The sequence below is a fragment of the Porites lutea genome, chromosome 5 (genome assembly GCF_958299795.1).
Source record: "Porites lutea chromosome 5, jaPorLute2.1, whole genome shotgun sequence".
Lineage (NCBI taxonomy): Eukaryota > Metazoa > Cnidaria > Anthozoa > Scleractinia > Poritidae > Porites > Porites lutea.
In genome coordinates this window covers 32,276,639-32,295,493 of record NC_133205.1, presented here as the reverse complement: position 1 = coordinate 32,295,493, position 18,855 = coordinate 32,276,639, and the positions used below count along the sequence as shown (strand labels likewise).

General features: G+C 39.7%; 1 protein-coding gene and 1 non-coding gene across 2 annotated transcripts; both read right to left on the bottom strand.

Annotated features, from left to right (window-relative positions):
- Positions 1 to 384: 384 nt before the first annotated feature.
- On the bottom strand, positions 385 to 17,091 carry LOC140938979 (uncharacterized). The gene is made up of 8 exons (XM_073388527.1): positions 17,032 to 17,091; positions 16,446 to 16,739; positions 10,722 to 11,021; positions 5,919 to 6,230; positions 4,356 to 4,391; positions 3,208 to 3,461; positions 2,032 to 2,287; positions 385 to 743 (listed from the first exon to the last, which is right to left on the bottom strand). The coding sequence occupies exons 1-8, from the start codon at positions 17,078 to 17,080 to the stop codon at positions 736 to 738; spliced, it is 1,509 nt and encodes a 502-aa protein (XP_073244628.1). The 5' UTR covers positions 17,081 to 17,091; the 3' UTR covers positions 385 to 735.
- Trnas-aga (transfer RNA serine (anticodon AGA)) lies at positions 1,694 to 1,767 on the bottom strand. The gene has a single exon. It is a non-coding gene; the product is annotated as a tRNA-Ser (tRNA).
- Positions 17,092 to 18,855: the final 1,764 nt, after the last annotated feature.

Sequence of the window (18,855 nt, the reverse complement as noted above, 5' to 3'; positions counted from 1 at the left end):
TATAATCCGTGTAAAGTTTGCTTATCATTTTCGCATAAATTATGACCTAAATTTGGAAACCGCTGAATTTCTCGAATTGGGTCTTTGCGATTTTGGTGAAATTCTGTTCAGCGCAAGGCACTAATGCGCACTATGTGTAGCCGAGAGATTTTCACAAAAAAATGCCGGCAACAGCCGATTTTCGACTCAGACCTCAAAGGGGCGTGGCATTATAACCACGTGACATTTACTCCGATCGCCAAAAATTTTATGTTATATTGTAGATTGATCTATATGTTATCCATTCTATGTGTTAGACTTACGATAAAAGTAAAGGTGGGGATACCAGAGAGCTTCAAAGTAGGATGGTACCCCCCCAAAAAACTGGGTCGAGTCACCTTAAGGGCCTTTCTCCTACTGTACTAAAGAAGGGTATGCATTTCGTAAGGTTTTCCAAAATTGTTCTGGGTTCCAAAGCTATTTATTTTCTCAAATTGGGTTTATATTATGATCAAATGGTACTAATACGTTGCAACCTGTAGTAGTTAGACCTGCTTAACAGACTAGCGATACCATTTAAACAATTAAAATTTGCAGTTGAAATTGCATTGTTGGCGTAGTTTTTGAACCAAGTGTTGCTTTGCGACTTCTGGAAACAAACCCCAAACCTCTTTTTTTACGCATTTCGCTTTGTAGTGTTCCTTCCTCTTACACTCTCTGGAATATCTGAAGCTAGCCTGCGTAGCCCACAAACAGCTAGTGTACTAGGATTTAAACAAACGAAAATATTTTGTTATTGTTTTACCAATGTACAAAATATATCACTGGAGAATTAAAAGATAGTTCTTAAGGGATTATCTCTAGATCAATCTCGAGCAATTGCTGTATGAAGGCTTCGGGTACTACTGCAGCCCTGGTAACAAGGAAACCACGCCGACCTGGGGTGGTTTGAAAGCGATATATCAACGGGAAGTATTCCTTAGGCATTCGTACAAAGGCTCGTTGGGTCGACTTCTTTTCCCGTCAGCTTACAGTCGGTCACTTCATGTTGCCTCCCAACTCAGTGACCTTTTAAAATACTTCTGACACTCAAGGTTTAAGCCCAAATAATAAACACTTAATGAATGGTCCCGAGACAAACATCGAGATTACACTCCTCACAGTCCCCTATTTTTCCGTAAGATGGTCGAGATCGAGCGCTTTGCGTTACGGGCAGCCACCTTCAATGAATGTCACAAACAAGTAGTTTTGATACTCATCCAAGATGGCTGCCCGTAACGCAAAGCGCTCGATCCTGACCATCTTACGGAAAAATAGGGGACTGTGCACAGTCTACATCGAGATTCGAGGGAAACAAAATTAACTGTTTCCCGAGGGATCAGACTTAAAGTGATTTGTTATATAGCTGGAAATTTTCATTGAAGCTGGAAATTCATTAAACCTCGCTGTGACGGCGGTCGTCGGTCAACATTCTCGGGTAACAGTGCACTGTTACCTTCTGAGGTCGGAGATTTGGCAAAGTCAGTGACCTCGAAGTAACAAATGAGAGAGCGCGCTGTTGGGCAAATTTTCCAGCTATATAACAATAAAACATATTCCTCAAGTTATGTTAAGTTAGCCTTTAACTAACCAACCTATGCTACTGATATAATATTATAAAGGAAATAAAGGGAGATGTAAAGAATCAACCATAAGAGGACACAGAAAAAATCTGAGCCCCAGATGGGATTCGAACCCACGACCCTCCGTGTTCTAGATCGGATGCTCTAACCTCTGAGCTACTGAGGACTCGTTGGCGAGCAAGGGTCATTTTTGTGGGTTGGACTTGCAAACCGCATCTCGCAGTCACACAGTCCATCACAAGCAACACATTAAGGCTTAACTGTATCACACAGTCACATTAATAGTAAGAAATGTCTCACCCATGAAGGAGCCTCCAACCAACCAATTTATGCCACTGATATAATATTATAAAGGAAATAAAGGGAGATGTAAATCTCCCTTTATTATTTCCTTTATAATATGTTAAGTTAACTGGCTTTAAAGCTGTACCTGGTTCAAGGCTAACAAAGTGATCTTCAAAAACATGTCCAAGCACAAGTTGAACCAGCTCTTCACCATCACAATTACTTGAATCCGGCTTTAAGAAAACATCTGGATAATCACGATTGCTAATGACGCGAACATCACAGTGTAGATGTCTTGCAGCAGCTAGGAGTGTCACGCCGTCTCCCCAGTGGCCATTGCTTGCCATCTTGTCTACGTAGTCGGTCCACGTCGGATATTCCTTCTGATCAACAAAGTCGTTCTAAAGCAAAGAATATAAGCAACGAGTTATTGTACCGTAACTACCCTTTTCCACCCCTCATCTCCGTTAGACCCCAAGAGATATATTTAGGTTATAACTTTCCGCGAGGAATTATTTTTTAAAATAATCGCACCCATTGTCACTGAATAACTTCCCAAGTTTAGTGTGAAGGAAAATTCACACACGGCTATTATTCGAAGAAAATTAATAGGGTATGGTGGTTATCTTCATTAAAATAACCATTTTTAGGATTTGAATTTAGATACAAATACATAAAGACACCAAGTCTCAAGCCCTTGCTAGTTGAACCAACTGGACCACAGCTAGTTACTTTCATAACTGCTTCTTAACACCATACTAAAATTATTTCTTAATGTAAAAATATTAAGTTTTCAATTTAATCAATTGGTTATTTGTTGAATAAAAGTATTTTATCCTTATTTGAATCATATAAAGTATCTTATTCTTATTGCTCCCAAAGGGCGCAGGTTTACTGGCACCTCTCATCGACGTTTTACTGCATTAGCTGTTTAGAGGCCACTGTTGCTATCTTGTATAATTTGCTCCGGGGCTTTCGCTGGGTCCGAAACTGATTATCAACAACAGTTCCTTGCTTTGGAGGTCGCCCCATAACCCTTCCACGTCGAATTATTCCTAATCATCAAATTAACAGAAAAAGGCTGTCCCGTGCTCGTGACATGATGATCACATCATATCTCATTTCTTAACCGAACTAAAAATTTACCATCATCCTTCATTTATCAAAAAAGGCGTTGCATGCGCGCCCAACAATCTTACAGTTTAATCAAAACAACAACAACAACAACTGCTACTGTCAGTAGACCCCCTATTACTAGGAAGTACCCACCCCCCCCTCCCCCCGGCAGTAGTTATGCCATGCCTATCAAAAATTTACACACCAACTCGGGATGAGCCTTGAGATACTGAGCCAACTCAGTTCTCAATTCCACCTCTGAATACTGTTTCAATCGTTTCTTGATTTTCAGTTGGTGACAAAGGGCACTGAACATGCAGTTACCCGGCCCATCATTGTCTATGAGCGTCAATCCTTGGCCTGCGGCTTTTTCCCTCAGATCAGCTAACAAAACATTTTTGTCTTTTTTGGCCTGGTCTGTATCATGACGCAGTTGCTGTAAATTGTATAAGGCTTGCTCTGCCGAAGGAAAAAAAATAAACTCAGTTTCAAATTAATTTTATCAATATGAGGGCTGTTTTACAGGTATCAGTAATGCGTATGGGAACGGATAGTGGAGATGTCAGCAAAGTGGACCGCAAGTCAAAAAGGGAAACAGGGGTTTCAAGGTGACAATACTGAGTTAAAGAGTACTAAAAGGAATATATACAGAAAGGACTGCAGTTCATCATATTAGTTTGAAACACAAGTGCTCCTTCTATCCCCATTCAATGAAAAATATGATCACCTTTTTTGATCCACAAAAGAAAGCCCTGATGAAACTTATCATTTGAATAAACAGGAGAAAAATTAGGTCAATGAGTTTGAATGAATTTTTTTTGCTTTATGCCGTTCACCGACCTTTCACTCACCCACTGTTTAGCCAAAACTACTGAATTTCTTCAGAAACGATCAAACATTGCAAATTTGACTTGCTTACAGTTATTTTATACTCAATCTACCAATCATCATAAGTTACAAGTTAATACCCCGGTATACTATAGTGCATGTTTTATTGGGATCAGTCATGGTAACTGGTTCTCCGTGGATTAGGTTGGTTGGTTGGGGGTTTCGAGTTCTTCCGGGCAAAAACGTTTTTGGTTCACTGACTGAACTTAATTGAGATAGCTGAAATTCGCTGACATGCAGGCACACAACAATTTTGTGTTTTGGACGTGAACTGCCCGTACGATCAGTTTTGGGAATACAACCACAAAAATCGGTCAACAAAGAGTTCTAACAGGAAGCGTAAGCAAAACTGGTTTTGACTGCAACAACAGAACGTAAGAAATGACCTTTGAGAACACTGTCAGAATATCAAAACCATTTTCCATTGACGTTCACGTTGTGGTTTACTAAGAAAATAGCTGTTACCTGTAAGATACACCTGTGTCTTTTTCTTCTCCAAAGCTAGAATTAAAACAAACTTTATTACCGCCAGCGACGAGTAAGTGTGTCAGTGACAATAATAAAATAAAATTATATTATTAATACAATTATATGTAGTACAAAAGACTTGCCAACACAACTGAGTTTTCTCTTGTTGTTACGATTTTTATCGATGACCTATTGAGCTTACCATAAATGATCAAATAAACGCCTCCCTTACGCTTTTAAGTTTGTATTAGACAACCCTCTCTAATAAACGGCCCCGCGTCTAAACTGTAGACGCCCCCCCCCCACCCCCCATGACAATTACTCCACAATTTCTAGGAAATAAGAAAAAGGAACAAAATCATTCAATTTAGTCAGTTTACTTGCTTGATTAGCAGAGGTTGTGCATTGAATTTTGTTCAATGTCGAGTTCAAAGAAAGCTTGGGGTAAGACTCTGAATGAGGATTCTGACATTGAGGTTGAGATCTGACGGGATATTTTGCTATTTATAAACTCAACTGATATTTTTCCGGATAATGAGAATAAACACCTCTCTCTTTTAAACACCCCCTGTCTATTAAACGCCCCCTTTTGGACCCCTAATAAAACATAAAGGCCCTGGGGATCTATTGGATCATTTACGGTAGTCCACATCTTAAACCCCTTCGTCGTGGTGTACTTAAGGGTGAAATACAAACTCACAAGACCAGGATTACAGAGTACAGTAAATGGCCCAAGGTAATAATATCCCAGAGAAACGATTACAAACATTTAATTAGAGCAAATTGAATCAAGTAGAATTTAACGTGCGATTACTATATGGATTAAGGGGGTGACAATAATTAGGAAGGCCAGGTGTGGCTTAGAAGGGGCCAACAAATTTAGCAACCCTGACGTCAAAAACCAATAATCACCGCAAAAAATTCCCATCACTTCGGTTCAACCAAAAAAAATTGTTGCCGAAACACGCCCTGTCCAGTTACACGATCCCTTCCTCGAGCTTCAAGAGGTTCCGTGATACAAGTACTTCAAAACTAATATTCCTTGTTTCTTTTTGCCCTTCCCGACCAACTGAGATGGTGGGACAGGTCATACTCCCTGGTTGCAAGCTTTCCAATCATTGGTTGGCTGTCCTTTTAGTGAGAGTCCCCAATAGGAATCTTCAATACCGTAATCCCGACCCCAAATTTCGTACAATCCCGCAATCCCTATGATTTTTTTTTACATCCCACCTCCCGCGATACTTTCAATCCCCAACCTCGCCCGGATTTTGCTTTAAAATCCCGAATCCCGAGATTGAAATAAAGAAATTCCCGAATCCCAAAAAACCTATTGGGGACCCTCTTTAGTCGTGTTTCAATTTAGCAAATGCTCACCCACTATACCATGTGCAGAGGTATAACACCAACAATCTCTAATGTCAAACCTGTAAATTACGGTTAAATTAACATATGCACTGCTACTTAGAGAACGCAGCTTTTCCCTGAAAACATGAAAAGATTACAACTAAAAAGAGCCTAAAAACAACTCCTTGCTCCCAGGTTAGATGGTTTTCTTCTTACCGAGAGCAACCTCCTCTATAACGAGTTGTACTACATCATAGCGATTAATTTCCCTCAGGCCATTAAGCAAATCCTTCACAGTTAGCTTTTGCTTTGCCTTCTCAAGCCATTTAAATAACATCTTAGTAGGACTAGGTCCCTGTTTCACTTCTTTGGAAGTGTCAAATGCATTATAGACATCAAGAGGGATTTTCAATCTGTAGGCTAAATGGCGCCAGTTTTTAAGACCTGGAATGTTCCTGTTGAGGCGCTTTCCAATATCTTCTAAGAGGTCAGAGTCAGCAGCAGCTTCTTTTGTTACCAAAGAAGAATCTGTCGTGAATAAACAAATTATCATCGGGGTTTAGGGTTGTATGAATCTGTGTTTGCATAGGTTACGTTTGCTGAAAGCCATTCAAATGAAACTCAAAAGAGGGGCAAATGCAAATTATCGTCTATATGTACATTATTCGTAATAGGCTTCTTATATGGTAAAACGCTGAAAGATAAACATTTTGTTTCTAGCGTGACAACGAACTAGCTCTGATTTTCAACTTTAGTAATTTCTTCGGCGGAGCGCGAAGTAAAGGATTCGCGACGCTCAGGAATGTATCAAAGATGCATTTTTTTTGACAAGATTGGGCAAGCAAAGTCTGTAGGTTTTCGGTTCTATTCTGCTATTTGACAAAGTGAGAGCCGAATTAGTTAGAGATATCTCAAGATCACTTCGATTTCTTTGATTTATTCTTTAACTTTTTCGAAGAAGAAAGAATTATTATTTTGGCTTTCCCGGGGTTTGAACCGACTCACCTTTGTGACCCGTCAGATCAGAGGAGACTCTTAAGTTGTGGGATTAGCCGATTGCGCTACTGCGACCCAAGGTAGTTTGGGAAATGAAAAATAGTTATGAAATGATGCACTAGTTTCGAGACAAGATTGGGCGTGCAAGTTCGTGACTTTTCGGCTTGTTTAAACTATTTCACGAAATGAGACCGGACTACTTCGCGATATCTTGAGATCACTTCGAGTTTAGTCTTTAATTACTCGAGGAATAAATAGAGGATATTTGGTGGCCGCGCAGAGACACGAAATTTCTCTTCGAGTGTTGAAAAACATTTCACGAGTGAGCCCTCATTTAGAACTGTTTTATGATGAATTTAAAGTTCCAAAATGCTGCACAAAGACATTTTGTCATTGTTGAGTGTTACGTAGTAAAATTGCTTTCATGCATTGCGTGACTTTCTCGAACGTTCTCTACGTTTTTGGATTATACATGAATAATTACTTAGGGCATGTTTACATTTCAGCATGAGTCAGCAGATTTGCATCAGTTACTGAAATCATAAAATATGTTGAAAAGCTACTACTATTCGCCTGTTTAGTATTTTCTAGAACCTGATGTCAAACGGTATACAAGTTCCAAGCGAGTTCTTTTGACGAACTAAGTTTTTTCCCACGAGCTGGACTGCTGTGTTTAGTCAAGTGTGACGAAGGTCGATTTTCAGGTTCTGTGTTTACAAGTTCGCGGAAGCCGTAAGATATCTGAAGTTCAAGTGACAGTTTATTATTATTGATAGAGGCTGTTTAGTTTTACTCAAAGTTCAAGTCAAGTTTGTGTTGGTGGATGCTGTGTTTTAAAGCTCTGTAAAGGCTATGTTCCTTTGGTGTTAAACTTCCTTGTGTTAATCCGACATCCCTGCGTGCTGATAGTCAGTGAATAATTATCCTCAAAACATTCGAACTCGTGACTTTGAGTTTTAGCCAATTCCATGCTCAACGTAATTGACTCCTCAGGGGCACCCAACGAGAATATAGTTCAAAACCACTTAAACATAGCATTGTTAAACGTATTTTAGTATCAAAACGGTAGATATAAGCATATTTTTATCCCCTAAAATTTTTCATCTGTTCGGATTTCCCAGCTGAAAGTCTAGTGATTCGAAAATTATAGGGATCAAAACTTACCTTTTCGAAAATTTCAGCCAGAAAAAAGGCTCCCGAAAATTGTAGGTGACCCTTTTAGGGTAAAAGTCGGTTAAAAATGGGCAATTATACCATTTTTTAGATGTTCGAAAATCCTAGGAGAGGAAGACAAGCAAGAAATTTTGGAAAAAATGTTCCGAAAATTCTAGATCTCAAATCGTCTTCCGAACAGATATTTTCCGAAAATTGTCGTTGGGTGCCCCCGACTCCTTACCCATGCCTTACATATCTTTAATCAGTACATGAGACTGCTATGTTTTTTTTGAAGCCTGATGTGACTAAGAAAAATAGAGAATTGTTTTTTTAGAAGGATTTGTATGGAGTCATCAGAGCATAACTGGGCTAATATCTCGGAGACAATTTGTCCCGAAATCCTAGTTTTTGGCGAGTAGGCCTCCTGGATGTTGCTCTTTTCAGAATATCCTGACAACTCCCATAATGTCACAAATTTACACCTTACGCTTACCATATTTGATTTCTTACTATTCCTCCGCATTTTCATGTAATTAGTTCCACAACCACGACGCCGAAGTGTACGCTCCGTAGCGTCTTGTTCCAAACAGAAATGCAAATCATATACTGCGATGATCTCAAAAAAAGACTACTTACTTTCAATATTGCATAACTTAATAAAAAAATGTACATTATCGCTGTGAATCAAAAACAAGCCAAGGGAGCTAAACAAATAATAAGAAAACTTTGAAAACAGTATAACGACGTCTTAATGTGAAAGTCTTAATATAGGTATGCTTTCGGGTTAGTAACCAGATATAAGGAAAACAGGATATATTTTTGAAAATTTCGTTGTGCGCAGACGCTAGGTCTCCGTAAGAGAGGTTCGACTGCAATTTTTTTAGATTTCAAACTGTCGTAAAATCTTCCCCTTGCATGCGTTGTTTTCTGTTCCATTCTCACATTAATGAAGTGCCGTTTCTTTTTAAAGAGATACAAGTGATTACAAAATGAAACTGGGTGGCTAGGCTTGTCATCTTAATACACTATATGATAGCCTGTACACAGACGTTGTTTTACTTTTCTTTCCGAAAACATCGGCGAGCGAAGCGAACGCGCGAGTAAGAAAGTCTATTTTCTTCTTCCCCCACCACTACCCCATTGCGCTTGTGGTCAATAAATCCCCTGCGGTTCATATTTTATCACCCGCGCTCCACGGACTTTGAAGAGAAAATAGAGGGTCTGTGACAGGCTAACTGTATGAGAGCTCTTTAATATTTTATTGAAGTTTAAAATCTGCACACCTTAAAACTCACCAAAGCGGTGGGGAACTGGTCCCAGAACGGAGTTTATATCCTTGTTTTTTTCAATTGGCGATAACTAATTGTTTAATTACTATAATTAATTTGACGTTACTCACTGACAGAATGTTTCATTCAGTATTCAAGTAGCAAATATACACGTGCTTTGAAACTGGATAGCTTCTGTAATTATGTCATTTTAAAACCGACTTTGCTGTCTGGTAACTAATTTAGTATCGCCCTGTTCAAAAATTTAATTGTCGATAGAAAACAAAGCACTTTTCAGTACTTTTAAGCGATTTTATTTGTAATACTAGCTGCAAAGCTGCTTACAAGAACGCTGCTTAACTAATGTCCGATTATGCAAAATGATCGAGCGACCTGGTTTTTTTCAGCTGAGTGAAAAGAAAAAAACATTTCTTTCTGTTGTGGAAAGGATTCTTTTTTTGTCCCATAATACAAGGTAAAACTGTAAATTTGGGTCGGCTATTTCACCGCCTTGGTTTATATGTATACGAAACCACTGAACAACTACTAATCTCGGTGAAACTAAATGACATTTACTTCGCCACGATAAACTGGTACTCTAAATGTAAAACTAGGCCAGAACCAACGTGTGGACCAACTATGTGCACAAAGCTCTCCATAAAATGTAAGACAATAGACCTTTTTACCGATACGGCGGCCATATTGAATTAATTCGATTTAAGGAGTATTATAGGATGCCCATGGGGCATGAGCACATTTCGTTTGTATTTTCGGGCGCTTTTCGGGACATTTTTTCTTCAAGTTTTCTTAGAATAAGATTGTAATGGGAAAAAAGATCCTTGCGCCGCGTTTGGATGTAATAATGATCGTCTTTTTCTAGTTTAGCATTAGAAATATGGTCTTTCACTGTATATTTCTCGGGAAAAAGGCGATCATTATTACATCCAAACACGGCACAAGGATCTTTTTTCCCATTACAATCTTATTCTAAGAAAAATTTACGAAAAAATGTCCCGAAAAGCGCTCGAAAATACAAACGAAATGTGCTCATGCCCCCTGGGCATCCTATAATACTCCTTAAATCGAATTAATTCAATATGGCCGCCGTATCGGTAAAAAGGTCTATTCGGCTAAACGATTTTTATTTTAGTTATTCTCACACGTCCGGCATATCAACCTGCATACAAAGTGAGAAAAATGCTTTTCAATCATCAAAGAAGGCGGTTTTCTAAACCAAACTGTCTCAAATGTACGTAAAACTGACTTCTAAACATTTGCTACAGTGCTGAACTTTGTTGAATGACGCAATTGACTGCGTGCAGGTTAACCTTAAGGTTTGATTTCTATCATCACTGGACAACTACTCTGTGGTGAACAAAAAACTAGTCTAGAATAGGTAAATACAGCCAACCATGCAGTCTTACCGGCATACCACTGATAAACAAAAATATGTACATGGACGTTTCCTATGTGGAAAAGGGGGTCTACGAAAATCAAGGCTGCACATGAATAAAATAAAAGAAAGTCAAAACAGAGCTAAAACCGAGGACACAACTTCAAAGCCTGCTTAGATTAATGATATGACTACTGAAGCACAAACCTTTATCCTTTGGAAGAATGTTAACCAATTTTTTTAGTTTCATGGCTTCAAAGTGTTTGCGCAATTCGCCAACAGTTAAATCTTTGAGACCATCCGTAGTACTCATGTAGAAGAACAGCTCAGCCGTGGGGCCTGGGCCAGGTAGACCAAACTGGACACTCGTTTCATGTGTGATTTCAAAATGAGGCGCCAACGATTTCCAGCCATTCATTTCGGTGTCAAGCATGGATGATAGGATGCCAATAAACTTTCCATCGAGTGATATCAGTTCACTCACCTCCTTCTCATCGTCATATTTTTCTGCAAAAAAGTAGAGTTTTCAGGCCTCATGTTATTGACGAACTACATGTTGCTCATTCAGACTGCAACGTAAGATTGAACACTATTTTTTTACAACACAAAATCCAATTTCAACGGCAGAACCCGACCCCAGTTGTTCAAAAGCAGAATAGCGCTGCGTTATCCACTGCATAGATCTCTATACAGTGGATAACGCAATTGGTTTCCATGATGTTTATCCTTTGGATAGTGATTTACCAGATAGATTATTCAGCATTTGAGCAACCGGAGCCAGACGAATAAGGTCACTATCTAAGCAACAATAGTACAAACGGCCCGTTCTTCATCACTGTACATATGAAGTGGTCAAATATTATTATTAGAGGACCATCCCGGAGCGGGGGAAAATCTTGAAGGTTTCTAGTTTTGGATATCATCTTGAAAACGTCAGGTCTGCTGGTGGGTGTTTTTGTAAATGTGCTTTTCCAGTGGAGGATCCACGGAGAAGTTTCATGGAAATCCCTCCCTTCAACCCAAAAATTAAGTAAAAATCGTCTCCCAAACTCTCGCGAAACTCGGTGTGGCAAGGCGGGGTTAGAAACTGGATCGGTGACCAGCCGGGAAAACTTCTACTTCTTTCTCTCTTCTGTTCTTCTTCTTTGTTGTTTTATTGTCCTATTTGATTTTCAAAATGAGTATTACAAAGCACATTTTATAGCATTTTCGGTCGCCGCATAAAAAAACAAAACAAACAAAAAAATGTACATTTGAAAAAAAAAGTTTGCATTCAACTTGGGTTCAACGGCCGATCAATGTACGGAGCTGAAACCAGTCTTTGATCCATCGGCGGGGAAAACGCTAGGTTAATTATGAGTTTGCTTCGGCGTAACATTAATTCAAAGGTAGATTTCAGGGAAAAACTGAGCAAGGTTCTGAAGACAAAAAGCCGAACTGTCGACAGAAGGAAACTTAGACGCACTGGCAAGTGTTCTTTTACCTCAATTTTCCCTCTTGTTTTCAAGCTTATGACCCAAATTGCTTCAATGTTCTCTGTAAAATACGTCTGTCGTCTAAATTCATCGCCAAAAGCATTGCTTGATCGCCAAAACCAGCAAAACGGTCGCAAAAACAATGGATCAAGTTTGCAGCTTGATGACATCATAGAGGACACCAACCGATATGTAAATATCTACATTTATATAGCCAACTCGTGTTTGTGCCTCGCTGTACGATCCACGCACGTTCCTAGGCGCTTCGCGAGGATTACTAATAATATTAACAATAATAATAATAATAATAGTAAAGATTATAGAGCACACACATGCACTAGTTGCTCGGGTGCTCCACAAATATTAAAATTATTAACACTAACATACAAAAAAACTACGTTTAATAAGCTGAAAATTAAAACTAATGTTCTAAAAAAGGAAACTAATTTGCGAAAGAAATAGTCTTAACTTAATTTGTCAAAAAGAAAATTTTAAATTTGTTATAAATAATGAAACTGGCTCAACGGTCGCGCTCAAACTGCAGCAAAAATACCCTCTCTTGTTGCCCGATAAAATTGCCCGTGTAGAGTCTGTTCCAGTTGGAAGAGCATGGAATTGAAACATATTCAGTATATTTTTGACAAAAAACGACACAATATCGAAACAATCCCAGTGGCACTCATCCTCGGAGACCCAGGGGCGGTCATTTAAGTCATGGAAAAGGGCGGCAAAAGTTTTCAAGAACGGGTGAGAGAGCCCCTAGGATACTACTATAAACGAACCAGTTCCACGACTTATTTGAATGGTTGTCTGTGATTGGGCACAAAAAATAATGTTGTGCCTACTGAAAGGGGTATCTCCTGACGATTGATCGTCGTTTCCACCATCAATCTCAGCCTCAGAGCCAATAAGAAACAGAAGTCTGTTTTCCCACAACATGACTGGTCTCTTTTAACAACAAATAGTTAGCTCGAAGACCAGTACACCATTGCTGTCAGGAGTAAGTTTGAAGCCCTGCAAGCAGATGTCGCGGCACTATCTTCTAACACGATGTACAATGGGAATCAGATAACATTGCATCCCAAAGAGTCAATGTTAAAAACAAGATGCCACAAGAAATTCAAATCCTTCCCCTAAATCTATACAGGACCTTAACAAAGCTCTTTAGTGCTCAGCTAAAAAATTCTTACGAAGTTCAGCAAGCTGAGTACATTCCGGATAAAATTCACCTTATCAACTCTGCTGATGCCAACAAACAACCAGCTCTCGCATGGAAAATTGCGAACGAGATCAGCGGTAGAAAATCAACAAATAAGTCGACGCTAAAGGGTAATAGTCAAGCTGAAAGGCAATACCACTTTAAAAATCTCTTAGGAAAATATACCTGACATTTCAGATACTGAGGTCAAACGAATCATTGAACATTCCCTTGACATCAAACTCGGTGTTTTTACATATGCAGAACTTGAAGTGGCGTTAAAAAACACCAAAATTGGCAAAGCAGCGGGACTTGATAACATCCCCCGGAGGTTTGGAAGACCCAGAAGTTTAACGATATTTTGCTCCAACTCTGTAACGCCCTGTATAATGGTGAAGTCATAGAAAGAGGAACAGAAGGTTGAAAACTCCCTTTTCCAAAGACAGGAGATTTAGGTTTGCAAAAAATTACGAAGGAATCACACTTTCTCCTATTGCAGCAAAAATTTACATCTCAGTGCTTCTCAACAGAATACAGCCCGAAGTAGAGAAGGTGCTCCGGAGAAACCAAAACGAATTTCGTAAAAACAGGTCAACTCTTGCACAAATCGTGATTGTACGGCGAATTTTTGAAGGCGTCAGAGCAAAGAATCTACAGGCTGCCTTACTTCTCCTACACTTTTTTAAAGCCTTTGATTCTGTTAGAAAAACTAGAGAAGATCCTTCTGGCATTCCCTCTGAGACAGTAGCTGCCACAATGATGCAAAATAAAAACACCAAATCTTTGGTCAGATCCCACGATGGTGACACTAGCTTCTTCGAAATTAACGCAGGCGTCCTTCAGGGTGACACCCTTGACCTTTCCTCTCTGTTATTACTCTAGACTATGTCTTGAGAACTTCACTTGATAAACATCATCACCTGGGCTTTACGCTTTCACCAAGACTCTCAAGTCGATATCCTCCAGAACAGCTGACTGATGATGACTATGCAGACGACCTAACTATCACTGCAGACACCATTACCAACGCTACAGTTCTCCTACATAATCTGGGAAATGCAGCTAATGAAGTCGGAATCTACGTGAATGCCTCCAAAAATTTATTAGCTTCAACCAGCAAGGCTTAATACAAACTGTGTCAGGAGAATTAATACAATGAGAGGAATCATTTACATTATATATCTACGAAACGAAATCATTTCTACCGAAAAGGAGATGAAAATCCGCATAGCTAGAGCCTGGACCGCCCCGAATAAAATGGACGCAATCTGGAAATCCGCTCTTTCAGACAACCTCAAACGGAGCTTTTTCCTGTCACCGTTGAATCAGCTTTAACGTATGGTGCCTCTTTCTGGCCATTAACTAAATCCCTAGCTCGAGTCCAAGCTCGATGGAACCTATAACCAGATGCTGAGAGCTATACTTAACATCTCCTAGAGAAAACATCCAACCAAACTGCAGCTTCATGAACCCATCACTGACATTTCTACAATCTTACGTGAACGATGAATGCACTTTGCAGGTCACTGCTAGCGAGCAAGACAAGAACTCACGAGCGATCTACTGCTCTGGTCGGGTTGGTAGCCCTGCAATCACCTACATCAACTAACTCTGTAGAAACACGGGATACCTTCCAAACGACCTCCCCCCCGCGATGGATGGCGTGATAGGCTCATGAATGCCCGAACTAGCTCGACCTGATGATCGTTCTATCGCACTGCCTTCGTGATCTTCTTATACGAAAAAGTTTACTAAGCAAACTCCGTACACGTTTGGCTTGTGTTCGAGAAGAGTTTTCAGTGAAAATGGGGCCCAAAAAAACAAAGAAATTCCATAATTAGTAAATTTCCGTATACACTCATACATTTATTATGCATGCAGCAATGTCATACTAGTTCAAACAAATAGTTGATATAAATAGCTTAAACGTTTTTAAAAAAAGAACACATATCATTTTAAGAGAATGAGAAATCTCGCATTTTCAAAGACCTTCAGAGCCGTACTTCTCAGCTTGGCTCCGACACTTGTAAATGTGAGAGTCACAGAAATGTTTGAGTTCTCAATCCATTTGCGCGCCCTTTTCAGTTCATGTTTTACAGTCTGTTCTTGAGACCCTATCTCCGGGTAGCCAAAAAGACAAGAGCGTGCATGGCAAGAAGTAAGGCAAACAACAAATCATCAGCAGCATCAAACAAAAGACGCCAAGATGCAAAAGACGACAAACCGCATGATCTTCTTTTTGCTCGGCATGCTTGTCAGGTACGTACAGAAGAAATTTTTTTGCCCTTTAAAGATTAATTTGTTAAATTTTTCTCGTCAGTGATAGAAACTGGTAGAGTAAACTTTTGGGGCTCATTTCCACTAAAAACTCTTCTGGAAGAAAGCTTCCCTGAACGGGCTGACAGTAGCAGGTATGCTGGCCTCTGATTGGGCACCAATCACAGACAAGCATTCGAATAAGTCGTGGAACTGTTTCGTTATGAGTGCTATCCCAAGGGCTCTCTCACCTGTTCTTGAAAACTTTCACCGCCGTTTTTCCTGACCCAACTGACCGCCCCTGGGTCTCCGAGGATGAGCGATACTATCCCTTTGAAACTTCATGCCTCTGACCACTCAGTGCCGAGCACCTCAAGTGATACAACAAAGTGTAGCTCAAAGCAATAGGGTGTCGCCGTGTTTGCATTACCATTTAATCATTTTTTTAACTTGCAAAGAAAGATACAATCCGCTGACAAAGGTGTAATAATCGTATGTCATGAGCGTGAAAGAAATAAAAAATTTGAAATCCCGGCAGGATTCGAACCTATGGCCTCACAAACACCTGGTAGGCGCTCTATCTGCTGCACGACAAGGGTGTGGAAGGCGTCCTGGATACTACTCACGCCGGATTAGACGCTCGTGAGTGTCAAGAAGCTCTTCGAAACCTTTAATTTCATTCGTTAGGATTAATAACATCAGGGGCGTAATATCCGGTGATAAATAACGACAGATGGTAAATTCTAAGCCCGGTGTTAAAAAACCGTTTAGCCTTATCCCCGTGTTTTTAATTTATCATCATATTAGTCGCTATGGTTTGTATACGATACGTTTTGTTTGTCGTTTGTCTCAGGAAAGCCAGTTTTCTTCTGACCGCCACCGGAAAATTCCAGAGGCATGGATGCCCACGATCCGTCAAAAAAGTAAATGATCAATAACACAACGAGACGCTGAGTTAACGCACAACAGGTAACAATAAAAGAACTGCACTGGTTTGCATACCTTCGTTTAATCTTTCTATGACGTCATTGCGGTAGATATCTTTCAATTTTGTCTTCAAATCTTTAACTTTCAAATCAGTTTTCCCGACATTATCAAGATAGTTAAACATATCCTCAGTCGGGCTGTGTTCAGTGTACCTGTCAAACTTTCCTCTCTCTTCAGGAGGTACGTCCAAAACAAAAGCCAAGTGCTTCCAACATCGGATGTGCCGCCTTTCGCGGTCCAGTTTCTTTGAAAGTTTTTCCAACAGAATTTCGTCATTAGTCACTGCCTTTGAAATTGATTGATCAGCAACTGGCGGGGAGAGAAACAAGAATGATATCTTATTATAGAGCATGGATAACGCTTTCCGTATAGAAATCACGTAGCCAAAAAGTCCGCAAATACAGACTCTTGGGGTAATTGGGAGGGGGGAGGGGGATGGGGGAAAAAACTAATATAGACAAATATATTGAACAATCTCGCCGAAAAGTAATTGGTCATCGTCACTTAAAACTAGCGGATACTTTGTTTTAGTTGCACTTTTTAAGTAATGGTAGTTTTTTTCTTTAAAACAACATTCAGTTTCTTAATCTGTCATACTCACCTAAAAGTTCCAAAACCTCCTGGGAATTAGGGACGTTCTCAGCATTCATTTGGAGTTTAAGTTTATGTGTTAAAAAATATAGGCAAATTCTTACATATGAAGCCTGACATATTTCTACAATCAGCAACAAAATTACTTGAGACACTCTGCTCAAAGGCACCTTTCTGATGTTTTGGCGACTTCAAAAAGCGAAAATGAAGCTTCCCCTTTCCCTCCCTCCCTTCACCACCCAGTCCCAACAATGTTGTGCAGCTGTCCAGGCTACAACAGAGGTCAAAAGTGTTGGGAACTTTCCAGTAAGTTTATTAAAACTAGTGAACTCTCCCTTCCTCACCAAACAACGTTGAATTTTGAGCGAAATGGGTGGAAATGAGCCCATTTTTGGGGCACAACATTGCTGAAAGAGGGGAGTGTGGGATGAGGGGATGAAGCCAAAGCCGATCGAAACACTGATTGTGATGGAGCAGAGTCCTGTGTAACTATTACTTGTATAGCCGGGTTTTCCCATAGTGTCCTAAGTTTTTTTGACCTCTATTATCAATACCTACAGAAAACAACACCCCAACTTTGAGTAGAGGGGTAGGGAAAGGGGTGCAGATTGTTTACTTCTCCGAAGTTACAAGTGCCCCATTTTTGGACACTGTCTTGACAATATTTCGGGGATTGTAGGCTAGCTGTAACGAGTGGCTCTACACAGAGACAATAAAAAGACAAAAGACAAGGCATGGAACTATAAACCAGATACATACAGTTAAAACTTCTGTAATAAGGACACCAAAGTGACAGAACAAAAATGTCCGTATTAGAGAGGTCACCACGATGACATCACTATTATATGAATATTAATGTTCTGTAAATAACATCTCTCATTGCTCTCGAAAAAACATCCTATTTGTTTAGGAATCGCTTATTTGAGCGGCATCTTAATTTAAGAAAGTTGTTATTTTCATGGTTTCAAACGCCTTCACTTTAAAGACAGAAATTCAAAACAGTGCGAGCAGCTGAAACGCAACAAAAAACTGAATTTTACTGTAATCAATCTTTAATGAAAAGCCGTACTTCGAAATAATTGATACTCTGTTGACTTCGCTTTAGGACTCTACTTTCGTTTTCAACAAAGTTTACGTTAGAAATAGCCTGAGCAAGTGAAAAATTATAACAAGCCTTTCGTCCCTAGCAACCTCGATGAAAGAAACTTAAATTATTTCTGCAGACACTCTCAGCACTTCTAATGCACTTCTGCTAAACAGGGTGGCATTTGAGATTACTGCCAAAACACTGAGTAGCCAGGCAAGAATATCGAGATCAAAACATGTCCAAACTGCGATGTGAACAAACGAAAATAAGCCATTGAAATGGAAGATAATGCAAAAAGTTAACGTTAAATTAAAACTGTTCTGTAAAACGGTCGCCTGAGGGAAAAGGAGGCCATTAAAACACCAAATCAGTTAATGAGTTTCAAAAATTTCAAACGCAAAAATCAATTAAAGCCATTTCACCCTTTATAAGATTACAAGGATCACCTTCAGTGGTATCCGAACCAGCAGCTGGTAATCCTTGTTTATCGGTAGTATTGGCTGGTGTATCTCCAGAGCTGACTGTGGATTGAGGCCCATCAGTAGTGGTAGCAGCAACATTAGTGGTGGAGGTAGCAGCAACATTATAAGTAGTCGTTGAAGGTTGCCCACTATTAGTGGTGGAGGTAGCAGCAACAGTATCAGTAGTCATTGAAGGTTGCCCACTATTAGTGGTGGAGGTAGCAGCAACATTATCAGTAGTCGTTGAAGGTTGCCCACTATTAGTGGTGGAGGTAGCAGCAACAGT